Below are 25333 nucleotides of genomic sequence, written 5' to 3' on the forward strand. Positions count from 1 at the left end.
AACTAAAATACTGCATTAATATTTTTTTGAAAAAAATAATATATATATAGAAAAAATATATATTTTTCCATGGCAAAAATAAACCATAAATATTGCATAAATATTAATAAATTTAATTAAATTGTCTCAAAATACTACATTAAAAAGAATAAATATTATAGAACAAAAATAAATTGCATTGATTTTACTGGGATGGAGAACTTACTGACTTTTTTTTAGCGGAAGCAATATGATCGTTTTAAAATCAATAAACTCCCTTTTAAAGCAATATTTTTAAATTGAAGCGGGTTCAACCATGTGTGATGATCTGCAGCTGTAGTGCCCTCGTGAGCCTCTGGAGGGCACTCTCTTCCCATGTTATGTTTCCCCATGGACTCTTTATGTTTATTATATTCAGCTGTTTGTCATTACCTGTGATTGAGTTCCTGATTTAAACCTGAGTTTTCCCTGTGTTGTTTGCAAAGTCTTGTTAGCGTGCAATTCTAAGCGCTACTCCCTGTTCTTTTTCTCCGTGAATGCCTGGACTCTTGACCCTTGCCTGTTTCCTGGACTTGTCACAAACCTGTGCTGCCTGCCTCGACCTACGCCTGTTAACACCACGAGTTTTTGGATTGCCCTTGTTTATTTGTGTGCCGGCTTGATCCTGTTTATGTTCAAGTTCAACGCATTCTCACCCCAAGGCGTCACCTTTGACCATGCTTCAATATTTGACGTTTTAGGCGCCCTTTAGCGTCACTTACATGACGCGATCCTACGGCGTCATCTAACTGACACTAAAGGAAAGCGTCTGTTAGAGGACGTGGTTAGGTTTAGGTATGGGGTGGGGGTAAGGTACACGCGATCCTAGGGCGTCATCTTACTAACGCTAAAGGGCACCTAAAGCGTCAGATATTGAAGCATGTCCAAATGCGTCAGTTAAGTGACGCCTTGGGGGTGAGAATGGGCTGTCAAGTTATAATAAAGTTTTGCGCATGGATCCGACCGTCTCTGTCTGTACGTTACACCATGGATGGGGTCTGTTATGTTATTTTATTTTCAGTGACGTTTCTTGTTATACATATTCATTTCTGGATTTATAGAAAAACATCAATCAATATTGCATATCCATAATTATTATAATGGATATAATTAATTACAAATAAAATAAATAAATTAAAATAAATTACAATTTTGTACTTATTTCATCTGTTAACTCTCACTCGCTTGACTCCCTCATAACATGGCATTAGTTGGGGTGGGGTGAGGTGGGGGTCTGTCAGGGACCTAGATATTGGATAGGGGGCGCTGGTCCAAAAAAGGTTGAGAACCACTGCCCTACGCGAACACGGGGGTCGCATCCTGAATTATCTTGACGACTGGCTAATATTAATTCACTCTCGAGATCAGGTTTGCGAACACCGAGACCTAGTGCTTCGGCACCTAGCCCGTCTGGGCCTTCGGGTCAACTGGGAGAAGAGCAAACTCTGACCCGTGCAGAGGATCTCTTTTCTCGGTATGTAGATCGACTCGGTCGCCATGTGAGTGCAGCTTAAGAGCGAGCGCGCATTCTCACTGCTGACTTGTCTTCGACAGTTCGAGGGCAAGAGCGTGGTCCCACTGGAATTATTTCAGAGGCTCCTGGGGCATGTGCATCTGCAGCCTCGGCAACGGCACTCGGGTTGCTTCATATGAGGCCGCTTCAGCTGTGGCTTCGCGATCGAGCCCTGAGGTGGGCATGGCATCGTGGCATTCTCCGAGTTCCAATACCTCCGACCTGCCGTCAGACCTTCACCCCGTGGCGAAACCTCAGCGTTCTATGGGCCGGAGTTCCCCTAGAACGAGTTCCAGGCATGTTGTTGTCTCCACAAATGCCTCTGCCATGGGCTGAGGCGCCATGTGTAATGGACATGCTCGTCTGCAGCGTCATCTGCATGTCAATTGCCTCGAGTTGCTGGCAGTACGCCTTGCCCTGTACCGTTTTCTAACGTTGCTCAAGGGTCAATACGTACTGGTCCGTTCAGACAATACCGCAACAGTAGCGTATATCAACCATCAAGGTGGTTTAAGCTCCCACCGTATGTCGCAACTTGCACGCCACCTCCTCTTATGGAGTCAAAAGCACCTGAGGTCCCTTCGTGCTATTTATATTTCTGGAGATCGGAACATTGCAGCAGACGAGCTGTTACGGTTTCGGCCCATCTCCAGCGAATGGCGACTCCATTCCTGATCGGTCTAGCTGATTTGGGACCAGTTTGGCGATGCACAGGTAGACCTGTTTGCCTCCCACGACTCATCCCACTACACCCTATATTACTCCCTGACTGAGGGCACGCTCAGCACGGATGCACTGGCGCACAGCTGGCCGCGGAGCTATGCGTTTCCCCCAGTGAGCCTTCTCGCACAGACCATGTGCAAGATTAAGGAGGACGAGGAGCAGGTCATTCTGATTGTGCCGTACTGGCCCACCCGGACCTGGTTCTCCGAACTGATACAACTCGCGACAGCACCTCCTTGGCCAATTTCTCTGAGGAAGGACATCCTTTCTCAGAGACGGGGCACCCTCTGGCACCCTCGTCCCAATCTTAGTCCCCGGGTGACGGTTATGTTGACTTGCGTGTCGTTCAAATAACTGTGATAGCTAATGTTGTTGCCTAACATAATTTTAGCTTGTGGAAGCATGTAGATATTGAACAGTTGAGGTCCCAGGATGGAACCTTGAGGAACTCCACACGTCTTACTTTTATGTTCAGATGCAAAACTTCCTATGGACAAATAATAGTGCCTATTCTTTCAGTAGGATTCAAACCACTTTTGTACTGAGATGGAAAGGGCTATCCAATTTTCCAATTGGTTTACTAGTATGTCGTGGTAGATGATATCAAAAGCAGCACTGAGATCTAGCAAGAACTGTAGTTTTGCCATTATCTGTGTTTAGATGGAGGTCATTAAAGTGAAGTTTGTTTTGTATAAATTGTATCTTAATTTTAATCAATTTTTCATCAACAGATTTCGTGGATATAATAAATAAGAAACATATATTGCAGACAATATGATCATGATATGGCGGCACAGGCACGATTGCATTGCATGTGAACTGGAGCACATCCTGTCAATGATCTAGCACCCCCTCAGCACCTGCATTAAAAATGATCTGGCGCTGCCCCTAAGTGATGGTGAATTCATAAGTTTACTTTTCACCAACTCCATTTTCTCCAGGCTAAATGCGTGCTTGCAGCGGCATCAGGTCTGCCCTAGCGATGCACGTTGCATGCAGCAGCCAGACTTTCTTTACAGTGAACAGCAGAGGAACAGCGGAAATCGGAGTGACAGCAAAAGGGAACTACTGTTAGACCTAGAACTACCTGAAAATCTCTAAACACAGTTTATTTCATTTATAGCCTTTGTTCTATTGTATTAATTTGTGCCATTTGTAATTTGATTATTTTTTTATTATATTAGTCCTTTAATTGTCCTTAATAATGTTTAAATTTACATTAGTAGTACTAGTTTGTTTCTGTAGTATCGAAATTGAAAATGTTGAAAACACTGAAATAAACTTGAAACTTGTAAAAGTTGAAAATTCAAAATAGTGAAATATCACAATTTCAAATGCATGAAGCATAACTGAAGGATATATATATATATATATATATATATATATATATATATGTGTGTGTGTGTGTGTATGTGTGTGTGTGTGTTTAAAACAAATTAATAAGATTTCAATTCTTCTGTTTTCTCTACCCAATACATTTAAAAATTACAAATGCATCCAAAAAACAGGTAGTTGTACTCTGTATTAGCAAGTACCAAAAATGAAAGTATTGGTATCGGTCTCGTTCTGTAAAAAGCGGTCTCAGTACATCCCTATATACACACACAGCTTTAAAGAAATTTATGTTTTTGAATTTCCAAAAAGTCATTACAAGTAAAGTTTCTATAGGTTTTAGAAACCTATCCTTAAGCAGAGCATGTGTTCTCTGCTCGTGCCTTTGATCATTTAAGCCAAGCAGACCTTCCATAATGCAACTGATTGATCTCCTCTTTGCAAAAGCACCCAGAAAATCAGAATGATTGAACTTGTCTATTTTGACATAGGCCTAGATCTTTTTCAGTTTGAGGAGACCCATGCTTCAATTGCTTTTAAGGCTCCCCTGGGTACCGCCATCTGCTCTTTTAGCTAGGCCTATCTTTAAAAGTCAGTATCTGTTCACATAAAAGTGATTTAGTAGATATGCTGTAAGAAGTGGTCAAAAATGTTTTCAAATCATATCCAGAAAGATGCTAGTAAGAGTTATTTGATCATGTCAAGTAACACCCACTTGAAATAAGAACCTGCACTATTTATTCAAGACTGTGGATAATCATGGAATCTTGAGGAAATGATGCATGATACTGTATCAAATGGTAAATGTTAGTTAATGATCAAAAGCTCATAGAGCAGACGCTCTCAAATATGAAATTTACCTTTTTTAAATGACTATACATTTCTGATTAGCAAATATGTTACATATTCCAGAAACAGTGATAAATACATCAAGCCATGAATAAATATCAAATCGGCTCTTACAAAATTAGGCAAAACATCTTTTTATTTCCCGATACAGACTATTTTGTAAATGTGATGTGATTAGTGTAATGAACATGATGTCGAGAGCGTGGAGAGCCTCTTAAGGCTGGCAAACTATCCAGCGCAGCCTGATTAGTCACAAAAATAAGCAAAACATATTGGATACCAAAAATACTACAAAAACCCTCAGAGCACCAAAGCCTGTAAGAGGCATTATGGGTATTGAGTACCGGTTGCAGGCTAGATCAAAGCTTATGAGCACAAAGGTAGTAATTACAGCTTCACAAAATCCCTGACCTTACACTGAATCAGGATGATGGATCTCCAAACTAGGAGGAATACAGAACTCAGAACAGATAATCTGGCTGCAGTAACAAACACTCTAGCCACAAAAGAGCTTAGATACAAATTTAGCTGCACAAAAAAACAAAACAAATGTGTGCAGTATTGTTTTCCCTTCTTTTTCGTTTAGAGGTTAAAAAGATGTCCAAAATACCTTGCTGTGAGCAGTGTTTAGATATGTTAAAATGTGCAGCGTGCTTACCTCTCAATAGCAAAATAAACACAGACAAAAATGACAACGGTGAGAAATCAGCAGTAAAGGAAGCATTCATAGCCAAGTGGTTATGTTTGCACCAGGTCTACAATTCGGCACTCCAATCAAGTTACTTTATGTCACGTTTATTTGTAGTTTATTCAATAGATTGCTTTAAAGCAAGCAGCTTTACAGTTTTAAATAAACAGTGTCAGTGCTTTTAAGTAGTAGTACAACTTCAATTTTCATTTTCAATTCAACTTCAAATTTTATTTTGACCTGATTTTGGTCACCACATTTAACCTATTAAGGTGTGCTTACATTAGCCAAATTTCAATGACATTTTAATTTCTTCACTAATGTCCATAGTGAAACAATATCTTTTTTTGTGTCAAACCTGAAGTCACATTGGTCTGGAACAACATAAAGGGGATTAAATTATGGCAATTATACTTTTAGAGTGAACTATCTCTGTAAGTATTACACGCCCTCCTTATGCATTAAAGGCACATGATTTTGTAAATCAGACTATTCTTCTTAAAGCTAATGTCGTAGCTTCTCTATCTGATGATCTTGTTCACATCTGCAAAGCTGACTGAGAGAAGAGCAGCAGGGCTGGAGCCAGGGTTTCCATACTATTTGCAGAGCTGAAAGCTGTATTGGGACGGGCTTTAGACTCAGTGTATGACGGCTTACTGCTGCCCTTATGACCTTTAGAACTGAGTAGAACTGGGGCTCAGTGTCTGGACTCAGGGGGGTGCTTTCTGACGGGTCTCTCGACAGGTCATAAAGCAGTGGAGGGTCATGGAACGTGATAAATGGCTTGATGCAGAAGCAGATATGAGTGTGGAAGCACGCAGAGCTGTTCTGTGGGTAGAAGTCAGGTGTAAAAAAAAAGGCCTTCCAGATTGCACTACCTGGAAACACAGGAAATCATTTACATGTGAAAAAATAAGGACACTCTTTAGAATTGTATGGTTTTACATATCAGAACATGCTAAAAAAAAAAGCAGGTCTTAAAATTAGGTAAATACAACCTCAGATGAACAACAACGAATGACATATTACACTATGTCATTTATTTATTTAACAAAAATAAAGCCAAAATGGAAAAGCTTTGGGTGACAAACTAAGTACAGTACACCCTATGATTCAATTGCTTGTAGAGCCACTTTTAGCAGCAACAAGTTGAGGGAATCTTTTTCTATATGACAGTTTAAGCATCATTCTTGAGGAATTTTGGCCCACTCCTTTTTTAGAAAAAAGTTACATGTGAAGGCTAAGTATGGTAACCCATACTCAGAATTTGTTCTCTGCATTTAACCCATACCAGTTAGTGCACACACATAAGGAGTAGTGAGTAGTGAACACACACACAATGCAAACTGTAGACACAGACCAGGTGGGCAGCCATTTTGCTGTGGTGCCCAGGGAGCGATTGGAAGTCAGGGTCCTTGCACAAGGCCATCTCAGTCATTCCCTGTCGGCATTGAGAAATAAACCCGGAGCAACCTTTGGGATTATCTGAGCATTGCACAGTCTGACATTTGCTGGGATGTCCACCAAATAATTTTCCTTACAGTAGAATAATGGACTTATTTAACCCTTCCCAGATAGATGGCAGCATCAATTGCTTCTCCAAGATCATTGCTGGTGTCCCCCTTGGAATTGTGTTAAAACACACCTGAATGCTCCAGACCAGCAAACTGCCAAAACCGCTGCTTTTATAGAGATGATCACACTTTGCTGATGATCAATTAATCAAAGACATTTCATTAGCAGCGCCTTATTTCTACTAACCCTCTTAATTTGTGTGAAGCAGTAAGGGTAAAGTTAGTAGCTTTTCCATTTTGGCCTAGTTTTTGTTGAATAAATAATGACACGGTGTAATATGTCATGTGTTGTTGTTCATCTGAGGTTGTAATAAGCTAATTTTAAGACCCGCCAAGGACCATTATTTTTTATTATGTCCTGATTCATAAAACCATATAATTCAATAGGGTGTCTTTTCGTTATTATCAAGAGTATAGCACTGACAACAAACAAATATGAACAAAAAAGCCCAGAAAGCAGTGTGACAGCACGTGAACCCTGTGTTTTAACAGACAACTTCACACAAAATTATGACAAATCGTCTGTCTCGGCGAGTATCCTAGTAAACACGGTTATGTCTTAAGTGAACGTAAACAGTTGAAAAAGAAAATGCGTATGTCTAGAGTATCAGTTTATTGGATCCAAACAATATTTACGTATTAAAGTGACGGCAGCCTAATATGCCTAAAAAACTTGTGTAACTTTAATAAGGATTCAGCTATATGTAATTTATACACTGATGTCTATGCAGTTATTTTAAATTTGAGTAGGCTACTTACAATATCAAGTAGCTAATCTAGCACTGTTTATTTAATTTATAACATTGTTTAATAGTCTATTTGTGCTATTGCTTGTAGTTCTTTCATTTGTTCTTATTTTATTACAGACTGTTTTCTTGACTAAGTGTTTGAAATGTATATTTTAAATTACATTTATGTATCTATCTTGAATCACTTGAAGAGCAACTCAGCAAAAGGTGTACTTTACAACTAACAGACTAAAATTCTATAGATGATCAAAATAGTTATTAGTTTCTTCTTTGAGAGTGTAGAAAGATGGGTGCATTGAAATTACTCACTGTTAGGAGGGTGCCATCGGACAGCATTCAGTTCGGCATTGCAATAATGAAACATAAATTCATGTTCAGAATGCTCCACTTGTCCTTGCAGCAGAGGCAAGAGATCATGGCCATCAATGACTCTGTAATGGAAACAAGTTGTAATACACTGCAACTACTAACATATTTATAACACAAAACATCATTATTCTGTAATAATGACCTAATTTTGGCATATGTTCATCTTATTAAGTGACTGAAAACACAATCTAATCTACTGATTTCTGTATATCCAAATATTTCAATGTATCTCCTGATTATTAGCATCTATTATAGACCTTATGCACCAGAGAAACAAGGGCACAGCCATCTTTAGAATATTGTCTTTGAACTTCCGTTTTTGCGGTCGCTCTGCATATTTCTATGGCATCGCTGTCCAGGGTGATTAGCTTTTGAAGTGGATTTACTTACTGTAAAGTTAACGAAAGTTATCACAGGATTGTAGTGTTTAAAGTAGATGTCTTAACAAATGTCATTCGACCGGGAAGATTTTAAAACGAGCCGTTCATTTATTCATTCATTTACAAGATCGCTGTGAAAGTACAGAACGGAAGACAAAAGACAACGAGTGCAGAGCTGAAAAGGGGCGGGGCTACATAAGGTCTATATCTGCATCTTGTATCTGTCTCACTAACCAAATTCTTGACAGATACAGATTCTCACCTGTCACTAGGTATGGAAGCACCAGCTAAATTCAGCACCGTGGGGAAAATATCCATGTTGCTAGTGGGCTCATCAATGACCTTCCCAGCAGGCAAGACACCTGGCCAACGAAGAATACCCGGTATCCGAATCCCACCTTCCCAATTGGTAGACTTACCAGCTGCTCCAGTGAGGGTATGGAGAAACAGAGGGAGTGAAATCGCAGTTACTGTTCAAATTTTAAACTGAAAATAATGTTGAAAGGTGATGCTTTGTTCACAAGGATTGATAAACTGGCCCTCAGGACTATTCTATGGGACAGAATACCTTTGTATATGCTGCTATAACCCCCGTGCATCTCTCCGTGAATAGAAATCTCTTCCAGGTGAGGGCCCTGATCTGAAGTCATGTACATCAGAGTGTTTTGCTTCAAGTTTAAGCGCTCCAGAGTCTGCATGATTTGACCTAAAAACACCATAGTGAGACATCTGAGTGACAATAAGATCAATATAAAAAGACTAAAATCAACTGGTTTAACATTTAGCTTATCTACTTATCTTAACTACTATTTAAAAGGCTAAATTTTACAGTGCAATGCAGTACTGAATTGTGTTTTACTCATTTTACAATTGAGTACTGTCATTTTACTCATTTTACAATTGAGTACTGTCATTATTTTACTCATCCTCTTATCTATGACTTCCTTCTGTGGAACATAAAGGAAGAAATGTATTTCTTTGTTTTCAAGTAAGTGGTCAGATAAACTGTTAGGTTACTGTAACAACATTCTTCAAAATATCATACAGCCAAATAGTCATTTAGGTTTGAAACAACATTAGGGTGAGTAACTGATGAAAGTTCATTTTTGGGTGAACTATCCCTTTTATTTTTTCCGAAGGGATAGTTCAGCCAGGTTTGGAATGGAATGAGGGTCAGGGTCAATAAATGCTGACAGAATTTCCATTATTAAATTACCTATCCCAATTAAGATAACAGTCTGACGAAACTATTGAGAGGGTATTATATAGGCTATGGCTATGGGGTGCCCAAATTCAAAAATGGTAGTAAAGGAGGTGTCCACATACTTGTCGAATTTGCTTTTAAAACTTATCAATTTATATTTAGAATATTTATATGAAAAGGCAAAGTCAAAAGTCATTCAGTACCTACACTCCAGTCTATCTCCATGACAGCGTCACCATAGAGGCCATGCTGGCTCTTCCCCCTGAAGAGAGGAGAGGCAAAAAGTCCAGTGTGGACTTGAATGAATGAGAAGAAAAGCAAGAAAGGACTCTGTGAATTCCTGTGGGAAAACAAACAAACAAACAAACAAACAAACAGAAAACCCGTTATGTTCCATCTTGCATTACCTTTGGACAAACACAAAGCACATAATTTCAGGGTTGTATTATCCCATCAGATCAGGGATCAGAGCCTGGCTGAAAGGGATTTGCTTCCATGTGAGGTTTCATAAGGCTTTGTATATGACATGTCTTACAGTGCCTTACAATGCACACAATAGTGGAAGGAGACAATTTAAACTTGATCATTACTATAAGAATAAATAATTGGTTTTACAGATCAAAAACACAATTCATCAATAAACTGATTGTCTCATACAGCTAAGAATTAAGGCAGAGAGATATTGCATTTAAATCAGAGACGACAAATAAGAAACACCATGTCAGGTGTCAGTGTTTTTTGGTTTTCTTTTTTTTTTTTTTACAATTCAAAATAAGTATAATATAATAAATATTAGAACTATTAACAGCCTCGGACAGTAACAGGTCTGCTTATAGTAGGTATGTCTATAACAGTTTATACGTTTTCGTTAAAAATAAATGTTCCTATGAAGAAAATAAAATATTATGAAAATTAGTACTTTTTCACTTGATTTAGTATAGTTAGTCTTGTATCAAACAAAATATATTTTTTGTTATTTGAGATCTGGCAGCAGCAGTAGATTTATCCTCTTGTTCGAGACAGAGCCATATAGAGATATATTTATGATTTGGTTTAAAAATCTAATTTGCTGTAGGTAGGTGGGCCTCATTTTGAAAAGCTGCTCAGGGCGCCCAAATACTAAGGCCGACCCTGAGTGTATGATGGACACAGACATTTTCTTTTTTAGGTTTAGACTGATTTCCATTCAGACAGTAAATTTAAAAAAATGTTTGATATTTTGAGACAATTTTAGAACACATTCTGTTTTCTTTTGTCATGCGTCTCCTAGCAACTAGGAGGATGTTTCTGTGTGAGTTTGTGTGCGAAACTACTTAAAATTCTGGACATGTGTAATTCTCAATCATTTAGAGCAGTTTTAAGCCCAGTTTTTCTCTATAACCATTTTTGAAGTCAGCAAGTGTATGAGTCCTACTGTAGATTCCTAGTGTTTTCAAATCTTTTCTGAATTTAGTTGTGTGCTGTACTTCTACATTTTGGCCCTATTCGTTGTAGTTGCAAGAGCAACCTGACAATAAAAATGAGCACATCATGACAGAATTTCTTTACCTTTATTTCTTTACCTCTTTACCAGAATTTCTTTACCTCTCTACCTTTAAATTCAGAGGGTTAATCAAATTAATAATGCAAAGGGTTAAGCAAGACCCTCAAAGACCTTTCAAACTGGATTGGCTATTTCACTTGATATTAGTTTGTAATAATTATGTTTTAAAACATTTGTAGGCTCAAACTGGGTACCTAAAAGCTTTTTGCACTTTAACATATAAAGTAGACACATACCTTTCCAGAAACTCTATGGCTTCAATGGTCATCCTTTGAGTGAGGTTCTCTGATGTATATGGTTGCTCAACAATCTCCGCCCCTCGCATGACAAAGCAATTTAGATTGGGGAATGTATACAACAACACACCAAAGAGACTCACAAACACCCCTACCAGAACCAGAAAAAATAAAACTACTTTCCTGGTCACAGTTATTGTCCCTCTAATATGGAGTAACACCAGGGAAACCAGACCAATGACAATGGCCTTGTATGGGATGTGACCTTTTACGTGATGTAAGACAGAGCCATGTCCAGGCTGGCAGTCCCGAAGATGTGTCATGATGGTGCCGTAGAAGTAGTCAAAGCCATGAGAGTTAGGATGGTGGCAGTGGTCGGCACTGTCTTCACAGTTGAGACCCAGGTGCCATTTCCCTAAAAAAAAAAAAAAAATATATATATATATATATATACATTAAAGCAAATAAAAACAAAGCAGCAGAATATGGTTGTCAGTTATGTATTTGAGTCCTTAATATGGTTATGTCCACACACATTTAGAAGGAGCTATATGTAAGAAATGTATTTCAAATAATCATAAAATGGCCCTGATGTGTCACTAGACATAAAGAAATCTAGCCTGACTACGTCAGACTTCCTACTTCCGCTAATTTCATTTCTCTCCTGTAGTCAGTCTGAGATAGCGGCCTATCTTTCAGTTTTCCACCGGCCTGAAAACAGCCGGCCAATCAACGAACAGAGGGCGGGCTGAGAGCCGTGACGTAGCCGCTAAGCGCCGAGGAGTACATTGTAGGTTAGAGAAATCGAAAACCGAATACCGAAACAACCGCAGAAATGGGAAACAAGACACGGGATGCAATTCGCTCTGTTATGGAGAACATTCCGGGATTTTTCAAACTGAAGCAAAAGTTGTTTACAGCCATGTTCACTCCGGTATTTCGCTCGCATCATCAGTGTTTACAGCTAGGACCGGCGCGTGCAGACGTTTTTATTTTTGCAAATCATTATAACAAGGACATATTAACACTTCAAGCTTAGGCATTTAGGCTACCCATTTTTTTCAGGATAATTGTAGTAATGACGGATCAGACCTGTTTGGCCATAACTATATGCATAACTATATAAGGACATAACTTACAACGTCAGTTCTCTGTCTTTTACGGCCATGACAATGATGACAATAACGTCGGTTTCCTCGGCTGTGAACGCTCCTGGCGCGCTCTTATTATCATAATAATAATCCACCATATTTCGTTTTGAAATCCAGCTGCATTAGTCCCAGATAATTGATTCATGAACAATCTGTTCATTGTGTATGTCACGTGACAAATGAACGTAAGACTCGGAAGCAAGGTAAAGTGATTATTTATGTTCCCTGTAAATCATTTTTTACTGCATTATGATTTCTTAATTCAGAATATGATCAACATTGCTTAGGTGGATGTGATTGGGGAATTTGGCTGTTAAAATTATAACATTAAGCCACTTAAATAAACAAAATGACTCGAATGAATCAGTAAAATGAACTTCCTATTCATGACTCGCGAGAGCAGCGGCTCGGTCTCGCCCTCGATCGCGGCGCTGCGGGGTGGCGGAAACTAAATCATTCATGACTCGTGAGAGCCATAGACAGTAAAGGGTGAGAGCAGGGGCTCGTCCTCGCGGCGCTGTGGGGCGGCGGAAGCTAAATCAGTCATGGCTCGTGAGAGCAGGGCAAGCCGACGTTGCGGGGCGGCCGCAACTCAGTAATTCATATAAATAACCTAGTTTGTGAATTGTTTATTCCCGGTTGGCACACATTTTGCAGCCCTTACAAAAGCGCCACTCCCTGTCTACAGTGGAAGTTCGATCATAGATTTGAGTTCGATGCATAATGTCTCGATGCGGCCGTGCCGGCGCATAACATACGTCATAAATAAAATTATCTGATTGGCTTACGGGTAACCAATGATTTTAAACTTCAGAGAAGCGCCCCCTTGCGAGAGAGAAAACACTTCTCTATTATGCCATTCCAGACTCTGTCTACGAAGCAAAGTGAAGTAGCAGAGTCTGGTATTACCAGGCTATAAGAAATCATGTTCATTTCAAATACTTATAACACTGACAACAGATGTCCAGACTGGATATTGTCATTTAAAAAGTGAAGTTGCAGCCCTCAACTGTCATGTTGTGTTTTGGTCTTATGCTCCACCCTCACGAAGTGAGTAGTGTTGCAGCATTCAGGTTGCCAGCTCTGCTTACCACAGCTGCAGCTACAAACGGGTGAGAGAAAAAAAATGTTGGATCCTGCAGCTTATCTGGCAACCTCAAGCCAGGGGGGAGGGGGAGAGGATACACTGCTCTACAGTAATTTGAAACTGATTGCAGTACCAGTTTTGGCCACAATCTTACATACAGCTCCTTTAAGCTATTTATGGGAGTGACAACAACATTCTTTAAAGGGTAACTAAACCCTAAAAAACAACTGTTTTTAGTTACTGATCTGTAAGAATGGGGCTTTATTACTGCTGTTCATTGATTCAAATAACTTTCTTGATATTTGGGTATAAAGTGTTTTAATTCTACAATATATGGTGTAAAAACGTCTGAGTGCTGCCCTCTTCAGTTTGAGCGGTGGCTATTGCAGTTGAATTTTGCTATTGGATGTTTGCGGTGGAACGTGACGTAAGCAGTGGCAGGTGTCATAAGCAGGTTCCAGCTCACCACACCTTTGGTACGAGCTACCACGCCCTTGGCAGTATAAAAACAATCTTGTTTTGTCAAAACCACTGTAGCGAGTCAGGAGTTGGAATTGTGAGTAAATTGCAAATTCCGAATTTAACATATTTGCAAAATTGTAGTATTGCATATAAAATGTGCGAATAAAGCACCGTTTCTATCCAGTGAGTCGAAGAGAACAAAATCGTCACTTCCTGATAAAATGGCAATAAATATCACTAAGAAAAAAAGTAGAAGGAGAAGCCACTATATATTAGCCTGACTATGTCAGACTTCATACTTCAACTGTATTTAATTCCGCTTCTGTACTCAGTCTGAGACAGCGACATGTCTCTTTCCAGCGACAGGCCAGAACGAGACTTCCTTAGATTTCCACGACGCATGTGCGAGAATTGCGATCTGCTTTACACTACTTCAGATCGCAATTCTCGCGCATGCGTCGTGGAAATCTATAAGGAAGTCTCGTTCTGGCCTACAAGGAAGAAAAGAAATAGTCGAATAAACTCGTTATTTTTGTTTGTTTTTTCGCACAAAAAGTATTCGCGTCGCTTGATAAACATATAGTTGAGCCACGGTAGTCACTTGGGATATTCAAACATTTTCTTCATTGACTTTCTGGGCCGTCAAGAGGCAGTCCCTTAGGCAGCCAATGTGGTAGTTATACAGCTCTCAAATTTAATCAAAAATATCTTCATTTGTGTTCAGAAGACGAACGAAGGTCTTACGGGGTTGGTACAGCATGGGGGTGAGTAATTAATGACTTAATTTTCATTTTTGGGTGAACTAACCCTTTAACGCCTGTGGCGAGGGGGGCGTGGTTCAGCAAAGTCTGTAGTGGGAGAGCAAGGATGGAGCCGAGCGGTGAATAAGTGGGTCAAGTTCAAATGACAAGCAGACCGTGCAGACGGCAGTTTGAGAGAGAGAGAGAGAGAGAGAGAGAGAGAGAGAGAGAGAGAGAGAGAGAGAGAGAGAGAGAGAGAGAGAGAGAGAGAGAGACTGGCAGCTCATTCACGTATCCTATGGTGTCCTGTTACCGAATGCGTGACATTTGAAAGCTGTATTCAGCGGGAAGAGTTTTCACTGCAACGGTGTTCGACAAAACTGTTTCCAGTGGGAATGTACTGTATTATCACAACTGTGACCATTTGAAGCTGTGTTCAGTGGGAAGAGTGTTATCGCCTATTATTTATATTTGCCTTTGACATTGTGAGTTAACTTTATTTGAGCGTGACCTTGCACTGTGAAAAGAGTTGTGTAAGTAAAAGTGCAAGAGTCCCAGTATTCGCCAACCCTGTGTCTCCTTCCATCACCCACACATAACGAAACTGTTCTTTCATCATAACGACCATTACCTTTACAGGCGAAAGTTGCATGTGTATTCCTATCAAATGTACATAATGGTATCAATACTGCAGTATCAGTATGAGCCAGAATCAAGAGAGTCAAGCAGAACCTCAGCAAACACGGCTCTTAACGTTTCTGAATGGTAATTTGCCTATATTTTTTATACACGTTTGTTTTACACAATAGCTTTGAACTGAATGGCTATTACATACACAAACAGCGTTGACAATGGTTTACGTTCTTGATCAAAGCGAAAAAAAATGAGTACATCTGCAAATTCAGGTTCAAAATGTTTGTATGCGTTTGTCGTAGACACGAAATAGCATAACTAAGTGGATATAAAGCCAGCGCTGGCATTTGACAAAACTAAAATATTACATCTGAAACTATACATGCAAATACATTTAAAATGATTAAGTCTTAGCCTACTTACAGGTTGTGGCCCAACAACTGCTGCCTCTGGTTTTAAAATTGGAACTGCTTCATGTTTTAGTAACAGTTTGTTGTTGAATCCGGCATTGAATTCGTGGAGATTCTGGAAGTTGTCTTCCATAAAATGCGCAGCACAGAGAGCTAAATAATGATCATCACTTTCAGGAATATAAGAAGCTGGCGCATAACCAAACCACTTTTCAATGATGCCACTCCAGACTCTGTCTACGAAGCAGAGCGAAGTAGCAGAGTTTGGTATTACCAGGCTAACTATATATAATGTTCATAATATATTACTCCTCTGAGCACGCAGATTAAACGCAATAAATGCATAGACTGTAACGGCCCATTACATTATTTATTTTTAAAATAATTTTAAAATAAGAGTAAATTTTAAAGGGGTGATGAAATGAGAAATCAAATTTTCCTTGAGCTTTTGACATCTAAGAGGTCATCATATTATAAGAATATTCTTTAAGTTTCAGAACTGAAAACGTCCTTGTTAGTCCAATAAAAGCTTTTATTGACACCAGGCTCAGCAAACGACTCGATTTAAAGTGGGGAACCATGTCGTCAAAGAGGATAAAACACCACCCCCGCAGAAGAACATCAACACCTAATTTAACACGGCCAGTTTAGCCCCGCCCACTGATTTGCGCATTACATGCACAGCTAAATAACATAGGCCTACCTCGTGATGACAAACCAGATCGAGAGTGATTCATATCACCATTTTTTTTTCTATAATTTTTTTTTCACACAGACATTTGCAAACAACAAATTTCCCAGGTTCACCAGAGACAACAGACTCATAAATATCAAACAAAACATTTTAGTCCCTCTCTCGCCCCTTGGGTGTTACAGGTGACATTGAGAATTGTCGATTTTAGAGTGTCTGCTTGTTTAGACAATCTGCTTCTCTGAACTCGGTCTCAGAAAAGGAAAGGGACTAGTAGATTCCTTCAGGATGTGCCTTAATGGCCTTGACATGGGTTGTTAATCTCAAGGGGTTATTGAAAATGTTTCTGCACTGGACAGCTACACAGTATTTGCGTACCCACCCTTACCTCCACTGTCAGTTGATAGGTTCTTTACTCCACATTCAAGACCCCTTATTTATAAGAACTGGAATCTAATGAAGGCGAGTTTCACTGAGGAAAGTCAATAAACGAGCACTCGTTTGAGGGCTTGATAATTTTTAATGGAGAAATATGAATTATCTTGATTTTCACTAGGGGGCTGTTGAATGCTTGAATATGATTGGTTGACAAACATTCTAAGGTGTGCAATTATTTTCAGGGAAACGCACGGCTAAAGTACTTCTAGGCAGGTCTTGACATTATTATATGCCCATAAACTTCTCTAAATTATTTCAATTATTTCAAAGGTTCTTACAGCCCAAAACAGCAAAAGAACCAAAACCCACAATGACACTGACCATGCAAATAAAAATAGTGAACAACAGGATAAAAACAAGTTATTTCCACGTTTATTTGCCACAAACTTACGTTTTACAGAAAGTACATACTCTCTTTCTCCAGCTCTCTCCCACTACTAGTAAAATGGCCTGGATGAATTACCTCAAGTAATACTAATCCCCTCAGAATCTGTTTTTTTTTTTTTTTCAGAATTTAGTAGTAGGAAATTACTCGTCATGCAATTTTTTTTTATATCAGCTATGCATTCTGATATTTTTTGGGGAATAGGTAGGTTTTGTTAGATTTTGAAGAAATATAGAGTTGAGTATCATCAGGCATAACAGTGAAAGCTAATTCCAGTTTCCTAATTATATCTCCCAATGGCAGAATGTACAGAGTGAACAGCAGTGGTCCTAGTACTGAGCCTTGCGGTATGCCATACTGAACTTGTGATCGATAAGACATTTACTTCTACAAACTGATAACGGTCAGATAAGTATGATTTAAACCATGCTAGTGCAATTCCACTAATCCCAACATAGTTTTCTAGTCTATTTAAAAAAATGTTGCAGTCAATTGTGTCAAATGCTGTACTAAGATCAAGTAACACTAATAGGAAGATAAAACCACGATCGGATGATAAGAGCAAATCATTTGGGACTCTAACGAGAGCCGTCTCTGTACTATGGTATGGTCTAAATCCTGACTGAAAATCCTTGCAGATACATGTTTTTGTTTTGTTTTTTTTTCGAGAAAGGGACACAGTTGTGAGGATACTGTTTTTTCCTAATATCTTTGACAGAAAAGGTAAATTGGAGATCGAACTGTAGTTGACTAATTTTGTATGATCAAGTTACATTTTTTTAACAAGCGGTTGTATCATAGCCAGCTTAAAGGTTTTTGGTACGTATCCTAGCGACAAAGATGAATTAATGATATTAAAAAGAGGATCTATGAAATCTGGAAGCATCTCCTTCAGTAGCTTAGTCAGTATAGGGTCTAACATACTGTACAAGTTGTCGATTTAGATTTAGTTTGCCAAATTTTTCCTCTCCTATAGCAACAAATGAATAAACTTTTTCCTCAGGGAGCCTACAATGCATTCCCTGATCCGATACTGTAGTAGATGGTTGCATAGTGAAATCCCTGATATTATCAATCTTGAATCTTGAGTGAAGAAGTTCATAAAGTTATTGCTGTGTTGCTTGGACACTTCTGGGCTTGAAGCTTTCTTTTTCTTTAGTTTAGCCACTGTTTCAAATAAATACCTAGGATTAGGTTTATTTTCTTCTAATAGAGTTGAAAAATAAGCAGATCTAGCAGCTTTTAAGGCCTCTCTGTAAGCAATCGAGCTCTCATTCCATGAAACCCGAAATACCTCTAGTTTTGTTTTCTTCCATTTGCGCTCCTAAAATTACAAAATATAGTTTCAAATATAATTCTTTTGAAGTGTTGGTTTTTTTAAACATTAAAATGAGTTCCAGTCTTTCTAACATTGTCTGGGAAGCAGACACACTCGGTTAGTTCAAAGCTAGACTAAAACACATTTCTTTGACCTTGCATACACATAACACACTATAGACTTCTATAATTCAATGTTAGGCTGCATGGATTAGGTCAGCCGGAACCGGGAACACTTCCCATAAATCCTGATGATAAATCCTGATGTTTATCCCAAGGTTTACCACAGTCCGCTGGATCTGGGCCATATTCAGATCTGATGAAGCACCTGCATATATCCAACATATATTCAAACGTGCATGCCATAGAATGAACTCTTAATACGCATGTGCAAGCCATCAGTGTTCTCACAGGTTCGCATTTTTAAAGTTTGCGTAGTGAGAACTTAAGAGTTTTCTGTTAAAACGGTGTTGTGTTAGTGGAAAATAACTTCATTCTAGAGCTGTCATTAAGCAAAAACAATCTCTGTTGCTTTGATTTCCTATCATCACTGTAAAGCAGCTTTGGAACAATCTACATTGTTAAAAGCACTATAATGAAAGATGACTTAAATTGACTTGACTATACAAATATAGGTTATATATATGTGTGTGTTTGCACACAACATGATATCAGGAAGAAACGTAATACGCACAGGACAACAAAGAGGTGACGGTGGTCCGTCATTCGAGTTACTCCTCCCACTTCTGCTAGTTTTGCTAAGATATCTTATCCCGTGCGAATTGGCCATTATTATTACAGACGTCCTATAATAAAATTATATTACCCCCCCCCCTCTCCAATAGGGCAATAGTTCTTACATTTAAAAACTTTAAATGTATATTGCCCATTGTACACAAATGTCCTAAACTTACAGGGGTGGCGCCGGGGCTTGGGCCCGCCATCGCTGCTAGCAGTTATATTTCTAATAATAGTTTCTAGTTCACTGAAATCACTGCATTCTGGTCAGATCAGACAACACCACAGCGGGGGGACACTCACTTGCCACAGCTGCACAGTTTGACAGTTAAGTGGAGGAATGCACATTCCCATTCATTATGTGTGTAATCATCTGGTGACTCAAGTATCCGAGAAATACGGGTATGTCATTTAATGAAGGATGCACATAATTTAAAAACAACAAAAAACCATACTGCGATCTAGCTGTGAAACACACTCTCTCAATCCCCTTTTGAACCAAACATTGATTTCCCACAAGACAGCTTTACAGCTTGCACCGTTTCCTGCAAAGTGAGTCAGCGAGCTGCATGCTCTGTCACTGTACCCCACTTGCTGTGAACCCATATTTGTCCCTGAGATGAGTCTTTAGCTGCTGCTGCTGGCTTTTGATCCAGTGGTTTATCATGGTGCATCACTAAATTTGATGCCGACCTGAGGACAACAGTTCAAAGAAAAGATGGGCAGGGTGTGTGGGGTCCAAAATGATTTTCTTAGCCCTTTTTCTCACTCTGGTGGTGTAAATGTAATGTATCTTGGAGGTTGGGCAGTGGGAATCCAATAATCTTCTCAGCCGTCCTGACTGTACGCTGTAGTGTCCTGATGTCTGATTTAGTAGCTGAAACCAAACCAGACAGTTATAGATGAGCACAGAACATCCTCAATGACAGCGGAGTAGAACTGTTTCAGCAGCTCCTGTGGCAAGTTGAACCACAACCTCTGCCAGACCTTTTTCACTATGGAGTCTATGTGAGTGTCCTACTGTATATCAGGGCCTGAGAGATCGTAGTGCACAGTGACCTGAATGACTCCACTGTTGCCACAGTGCTGTTCATGGTGAGTGGAGGCAGTGCTGTTTTTTTGTTTTTTTTCTGAAGTACACTATCTTCTCCACTGAGAATATTCAGCTCAAGGTTGTTATCAGACAGCCATCTGTTCAACCTATAGTCATTAAGCAGATTCCTCACCATTTTGGATAAGGCTGATGACTGTTGTGTTATCTGTAAATTTCAGGAGCTTGACAGAGGGGTCTTTTGCAGTGTAGTCATTTGTGTAAAGGGAGAAGAGCAGAGGGTAGAGGACGCAACCCTGAGGAGCACCGGTGCTGAGAGTCCTGGATGTGAGTTTTCCCAGTCTCAATAGCTGCTGCCTGTCTGTTAGAAAGCTGGTGATCCACTGACAGATTGGGGTTGGCATGTAAAGCTTGATCAGTTCAACTGTGAGAAGATCAGGCATGAAGGTATTGAAGGCTGAATTGAAGTCCGCAAGATCCTTGCATAAGTCCCAGGTCTGTCGAAATGTTTCAGGATGTAGTGCAGTCTTGTGTTGACTGCATTATCTACAGACCTGTTTGCTGTATAGACAAACTGCTTGGGGTCCAGGGATGTTCTTCAGTTAGGCTAGCACCAGTCCAGTCTTTCAAATGACTTCATGACCAAAGATGTAAGAGCGACAGGTCTGTTCATTAAGTCCAGTGAATATTTTTTTTGGTGATTTGTAAGATCTTGAACTGCGATTGTGATCACTGAAATGTGATGGCGGGTGCACTAACAAGGACGCTAAACAGTAAACACTGCATTCCCTAGCAGTCATTAGGCTGCACAACTCTCACCCGCTGGCCTCCGTTACACGCGCAAATTATGAAAGAGTGGATGTCTATTTATAGTAGAATAATGCTTTGCAAAAAATAAAACGAAGATGATGAACGGATGACAAGGAAGCACAAAATATTGACCCAGTTTTTTGTCTATGCGATTGACTGTACAACTAGATTTGACAAGAAATTTGAGGTATATTTTTACAGACTTCCGAAAGCTACAGAACAGAGAAGCTAATGGATCGCTGCAATTCACAGAAACAACTGGACTCCAAGAATGGAAAAGTGGATTTTCAGTTATCATTTTGTGTCAATATGTTGAATTTAGCGGTAAAATCATACCCCATATATTATATTGTATTAACTCACCAATTAAATATTTACCATCGCATATTCTGCATAATTGGATTTTTAAATAAACACTGACAAAAAACTATACAAGTTTTAGGGCTGGACGATATGATGATATGGCTTATTGTTTAGTGACTGTCCTACTACAGGATATAACAGCTCACTACCAGTTACAAAAGACACTGTAACAGTCTGTCACAGGGAATTCTACTCACCACACTTCCCTAGCTGCAGTCAGAACAAAGAAAATATATGCTAAGGATTGCACAATTGTAGGTGACGGCAAGTACAGCAGGTGGGGCTTTAGTGTCATTGCTGTGAGTAGTGACCTGTCGGTCAGCCACCGTGTCATTTATCACGTCTGAGGCATTTCCCACAGTACAGGACTCTTACTGGATAACCAGGGTTATGAAAGTAACATACCAATTATAGCAGTGGAATAGCCTTGCCCTTTTACAGCCTCGGCAAAGGTGATTTCCTCTTGTGGAAGACCTCCTGACGATGCAGTAAATAGAAAAACTCCCATCCGGCTTGTTGCTGCCATACCTATGCCATCAAAAAAGAAAAGAAAAAAAAAAACATGCACATGAACTGAAAAACTTCATTTTAATTGTCTTTAAGTATTATGTATTAACATTTAAATTAATGATTTGATACAGTTATACTCATTGTGTACACATTGCACATGCTTTTACACTGTACTTATTTACCAACACTATAATATATTTAAAAAATAATAATAATTACATATGTAATTCATTTCTGTAATTGTAATCTAGATGTTGCAATGCAACATGAACACAATAAATACACTAACAGTAGCATTTACATGGACCTTAATAATGCAACTACTGTAATCAGACTAGTAGGTCAGACAGAATAAAAAAATTCAACCACATCAACCGGATTGTAAGGACTGTTTTCTAAGTTCAATAGGACAGATGTAAACACTTGATTGAAATGAAAACCTAAACTTGAATGTTTTGGGCATGTGGAATGAAGTAGAAACAATACATAATTATGTATAACACACAGAACGAGCTGTAGTTGTTGTTTAATATAGTGTAATTAGAGCTGGGGTTTCTTTATCAGATTTTTTTTATAACTCATTTTAATTTAATATTTTGCCACGATTTTATTATTTTTAAATTGCAGTTTTGAATAAAAATGTTAGCAAACGTTATAATTAGACATGATGACAATTCAGCAGTGATAAAAGTTTGTTATTTTTGTAATGTACTGTACTGCTAAAAACACTTAAGGGCAAATTAAACAGGACAAATAATAATAATAATAATAATAATAATCCTGCGCCTGAGCAGAAATCTCTCACATACAGAAGTGTCTTTAAACAAATCTCAACAATGCTTTAAAAACAGCACATATTGTTTATTTCAGCAGTAACTCCAGGACTGACCTGATCGAATAGGGTATCTGCCTGTGAGGAAGGCTGCCCTGCTGGGAGTGCAGAGCGGCGCAGCAGCTATGTGTTGGGTCAGTTTCACCCCTTCCAGGGCCAGTCTGTCAATGTTAGGCGTCCTGCAGGCCAGGACAACAACAACACAACAGTCTCATTAAGCTTATGAGAGAGATGACCATTGACCATCTCGCAATATGATCAAAACTTTCTTCACCTATGATATGAACCCATCAAAAGGAAATCCCATCCATGTCAAATCTACTTTGCTTGCATGAGCAACAAACGGCTAATGGGATTGATGTATACTAATTCATATGCAGAGTACATAACAGCTTAAAGGTAAGAGATAATCACATAACATATTGGCAGCAATCTAGTGTGGATTTCTTGTAGAACAAAAAAAGTAACAAACTGAATTGAATAAACCTGAGGGTTGTGTTTCCATAGCATCCAAGATCTCCAATTCCCAAATCGTCCACCATCATAAAGACAAAATTAGGTTTTGTACCACTGTCAGCATCAGTACAGAGAAGCAGGCCAAGAGAGCACAGGATCCATATAAGAGATTTCATTATACACCCTGAAAGAGAAAGAAGTCAACAAAAAAAAAGAAAATAGATGAACAAAGAACATTTGATGTCCTTTAACATGTTTAAACTGAAGAAAAAAAAAAAAAAAAACCAACAACAACAACAACAAATAAGATGCGGTCTAGTTTAAGGCCAAAGATGTAGGCGTTAATAGCCTACTTATTTTGTTTCAGTTAGTTGACAAGGCAACATTTGAACATTTTTCAAACAAATCCATAAGCATATTTGAGTTCTACATGTTTTCAGAGTCAGAGTATCTTTATTTGTCTCCCACCGGAGAAATTAGTCTTTGGATCAAGAGAAATTGCTGCATGAGGATTACGACAAGACAAAAACACAGAAACAGTTCAATACAAATAAATACATAAAAAAGCCTTTGTGGCTTCTCAGAGACCTGTGCAAAAAGAGCAAATCACCAGTTGCAAATTGTATAATATTTTCACTGATAAACCATACATTAATAAATACAAAATCACATATACATCACTGGTCATTTATGAGCTTAATTGAGAGAGGTATAAATGAGCGCTTGTACCTAATATATTTACACATAGGAACCCTATACCTCTTTCCCGAGGTCAGTAACTCAAACTCTAAAAACAGTGCATGATTAGTGTCGGATATAATATTTTTAGCTTGCCTAATTGTCGCCTGATCAAAAAGCTCCTGCGGGTTAAGGGGTGGTGCTGTACCCATAATTTTGCCTGCTTAACCAAGTTAAAAAGCTGAGTTTTTGATTTCACTGACAGATTTCCAAACCAGCTAGTGATACCATATCTTAGCACGGACTCTATTGTTGCTCTGTAAAAGATCAGCGTTTTATCAAAAGTTTTATTATTTATTGTTTTTTTTTTTATATATTTTTTAATGTTCAAGTCTAATTTATTTCTTTATATAAGACTTTTAGTTTTTGTTAACATGGTAAAGTTGGGTCTGAAAAACAGATGAAGTCAATAACATTTTAAATAGGCTACATTATTATTTTTTTTCTTTCATCCTAAAAACGGACTGTCTGCCGTGGCCTACCTGTTGCTCTTGCGAAGAAAAAGAAATCATCAGACGGCTGACAGACACTCTACAGATGGCTGTTATGCATAACATGCTCTTTTCCAGTGTAAACAAACTGCGTTCACGATAAGGAAGAACACAATATCACGTGTTTGCATGTTCAAGCATTGATTGGTCAACTGATAACGCGGAAATAAGTTTAGTCTATTCTATTATGATATCGTTGACCTTTAATCATCTGTAGGCTATGTCCAAAACAAGCACTTTTTAGCTTGATTTTAAATTTGAATTAAAAACTAAATTAAATTCTCCACGAATGGACCTGGACATTTCACGCAGAACTTTGTTCCTCTTCCATGATGCATCTGATTAGCAGCAGTACGAAATGTTGGGTTTAAGCTAACGTCCATAACTTGTAAGACTTTCGTTTTTGTTTGCCTGCCGCAACATGCTTTATAAATTATAGATTTGTAGTGAAATAGCGCCACCTCTTGCTCATTTTTAATACAAAAGGACGTCACTGTATGCCTCTGCACACGGATTTGCGTGCGTCCGTGGTGGTCTTTTCATGAAAGAGATCATGATATGAAGTTGAAGCCTGTCAAAACACCGTTTGCAAACGATAATCCCGCTGCATATTAGCATAACATTTAAATTGCAACTTTTAAAGCTCGCACAAGAGACTGACAGAAATTGCTCTGAAATGAGCTCTTTTGAGGTTTATCTCATTGTGCTAGGATCATGTGCGTTGAAGGAGAATGAGCTCTCACAGTCAAATTTTTAGAGTTGCTTCTTAAGCATAGCAGGATGCGATGTCAACCTACAGATCTATTTCATACAAACTGCACCAGTCTCACACTGTTCAGCTCAGAAATATTC

General features: G+C 38.8%; 1 protein-coding gene across 2 annotated transcripts; it reads right to left on the bottom strand.

Annotated features, from left to right (window-relative positions):
* Positions 1-4553: 4553 nt before the first annotated feature.
* sts (steroid sulfatase (microsomal), isozyme S) lies at positions 4554-24809 on the bottom strand. Of its 2 annotated transcripts, XM_039657413.2 has the most exons (10): positions 24473-24809; positions 23283-23436; positions 22854-22975; positions 21860-21982; positions 11179-11593; positions 9603-9739; positions 8764-8901; positions 8458-8617; positions 7756-7877; positions 4554-6001 (listed from the first exon to the last, which is right to left on the bottom strand). In XM_039657413.2, exons 2-10 carry the CDS (start codon positions 23426-23428, stop codon positions 5628-5630), a joined length of 1737 nt encoding a protein of 578 aa, XP_039513347.2. In that variant the 5' UTR covers positions 23429-23436; positions 24473-24809; the 3' UTR covers positions 4554-5627. The 2 variants fall into 2 exon arrangements, with proteins under 2 accessions (XP_039513347.2, XP_039513348.2); XM_039657414.2 differs by lacking the exons at positions 22854-22975; positions 24473-24809 and having other exon boundaries at positions 23283-23433.
* Positions 24810-25333: the final 524 nt, after the last annotated feature.

Source organism: Pimephales promelas, chromosome 6 (genome assembly GCF_988280905.1).
Source record: "Pimephales promelas chromosome 6, fPimPro1.hap1.1, whole genome shotgun sequence".
Lineage (NCBI taxonomy): Eukaryota > Metazoa > Chordata > Actinopteri > Cypriniformes > Leuciscidae > Pimephales > Pimephales promelas.

Excerpts from the sequence above, each read along its gene's own strand:
- sts (XM_039657413.2), bottom strand. The coding sequence starts at position 23,428 with ATGAAATCTCTTATATGGATCCTGTGCTCTCTTGGCCTGCTTCTCTGT. Across the intron at positions 8,618-8,763 it reads TTATAGCAGCATATACAAAG|CTGGTAAGTCTACCAATTGG; the intron begins GTATTCTGTCCC and ends TCACTGGAGCAG. Across the intron at positions 7,878-8,457 it reads GCTTCCATACCTAGTGACAG|AGTCATTGATGGCCATGATC; the intron begins GTGAGAATCTGT and ends TTTCCATTACAG.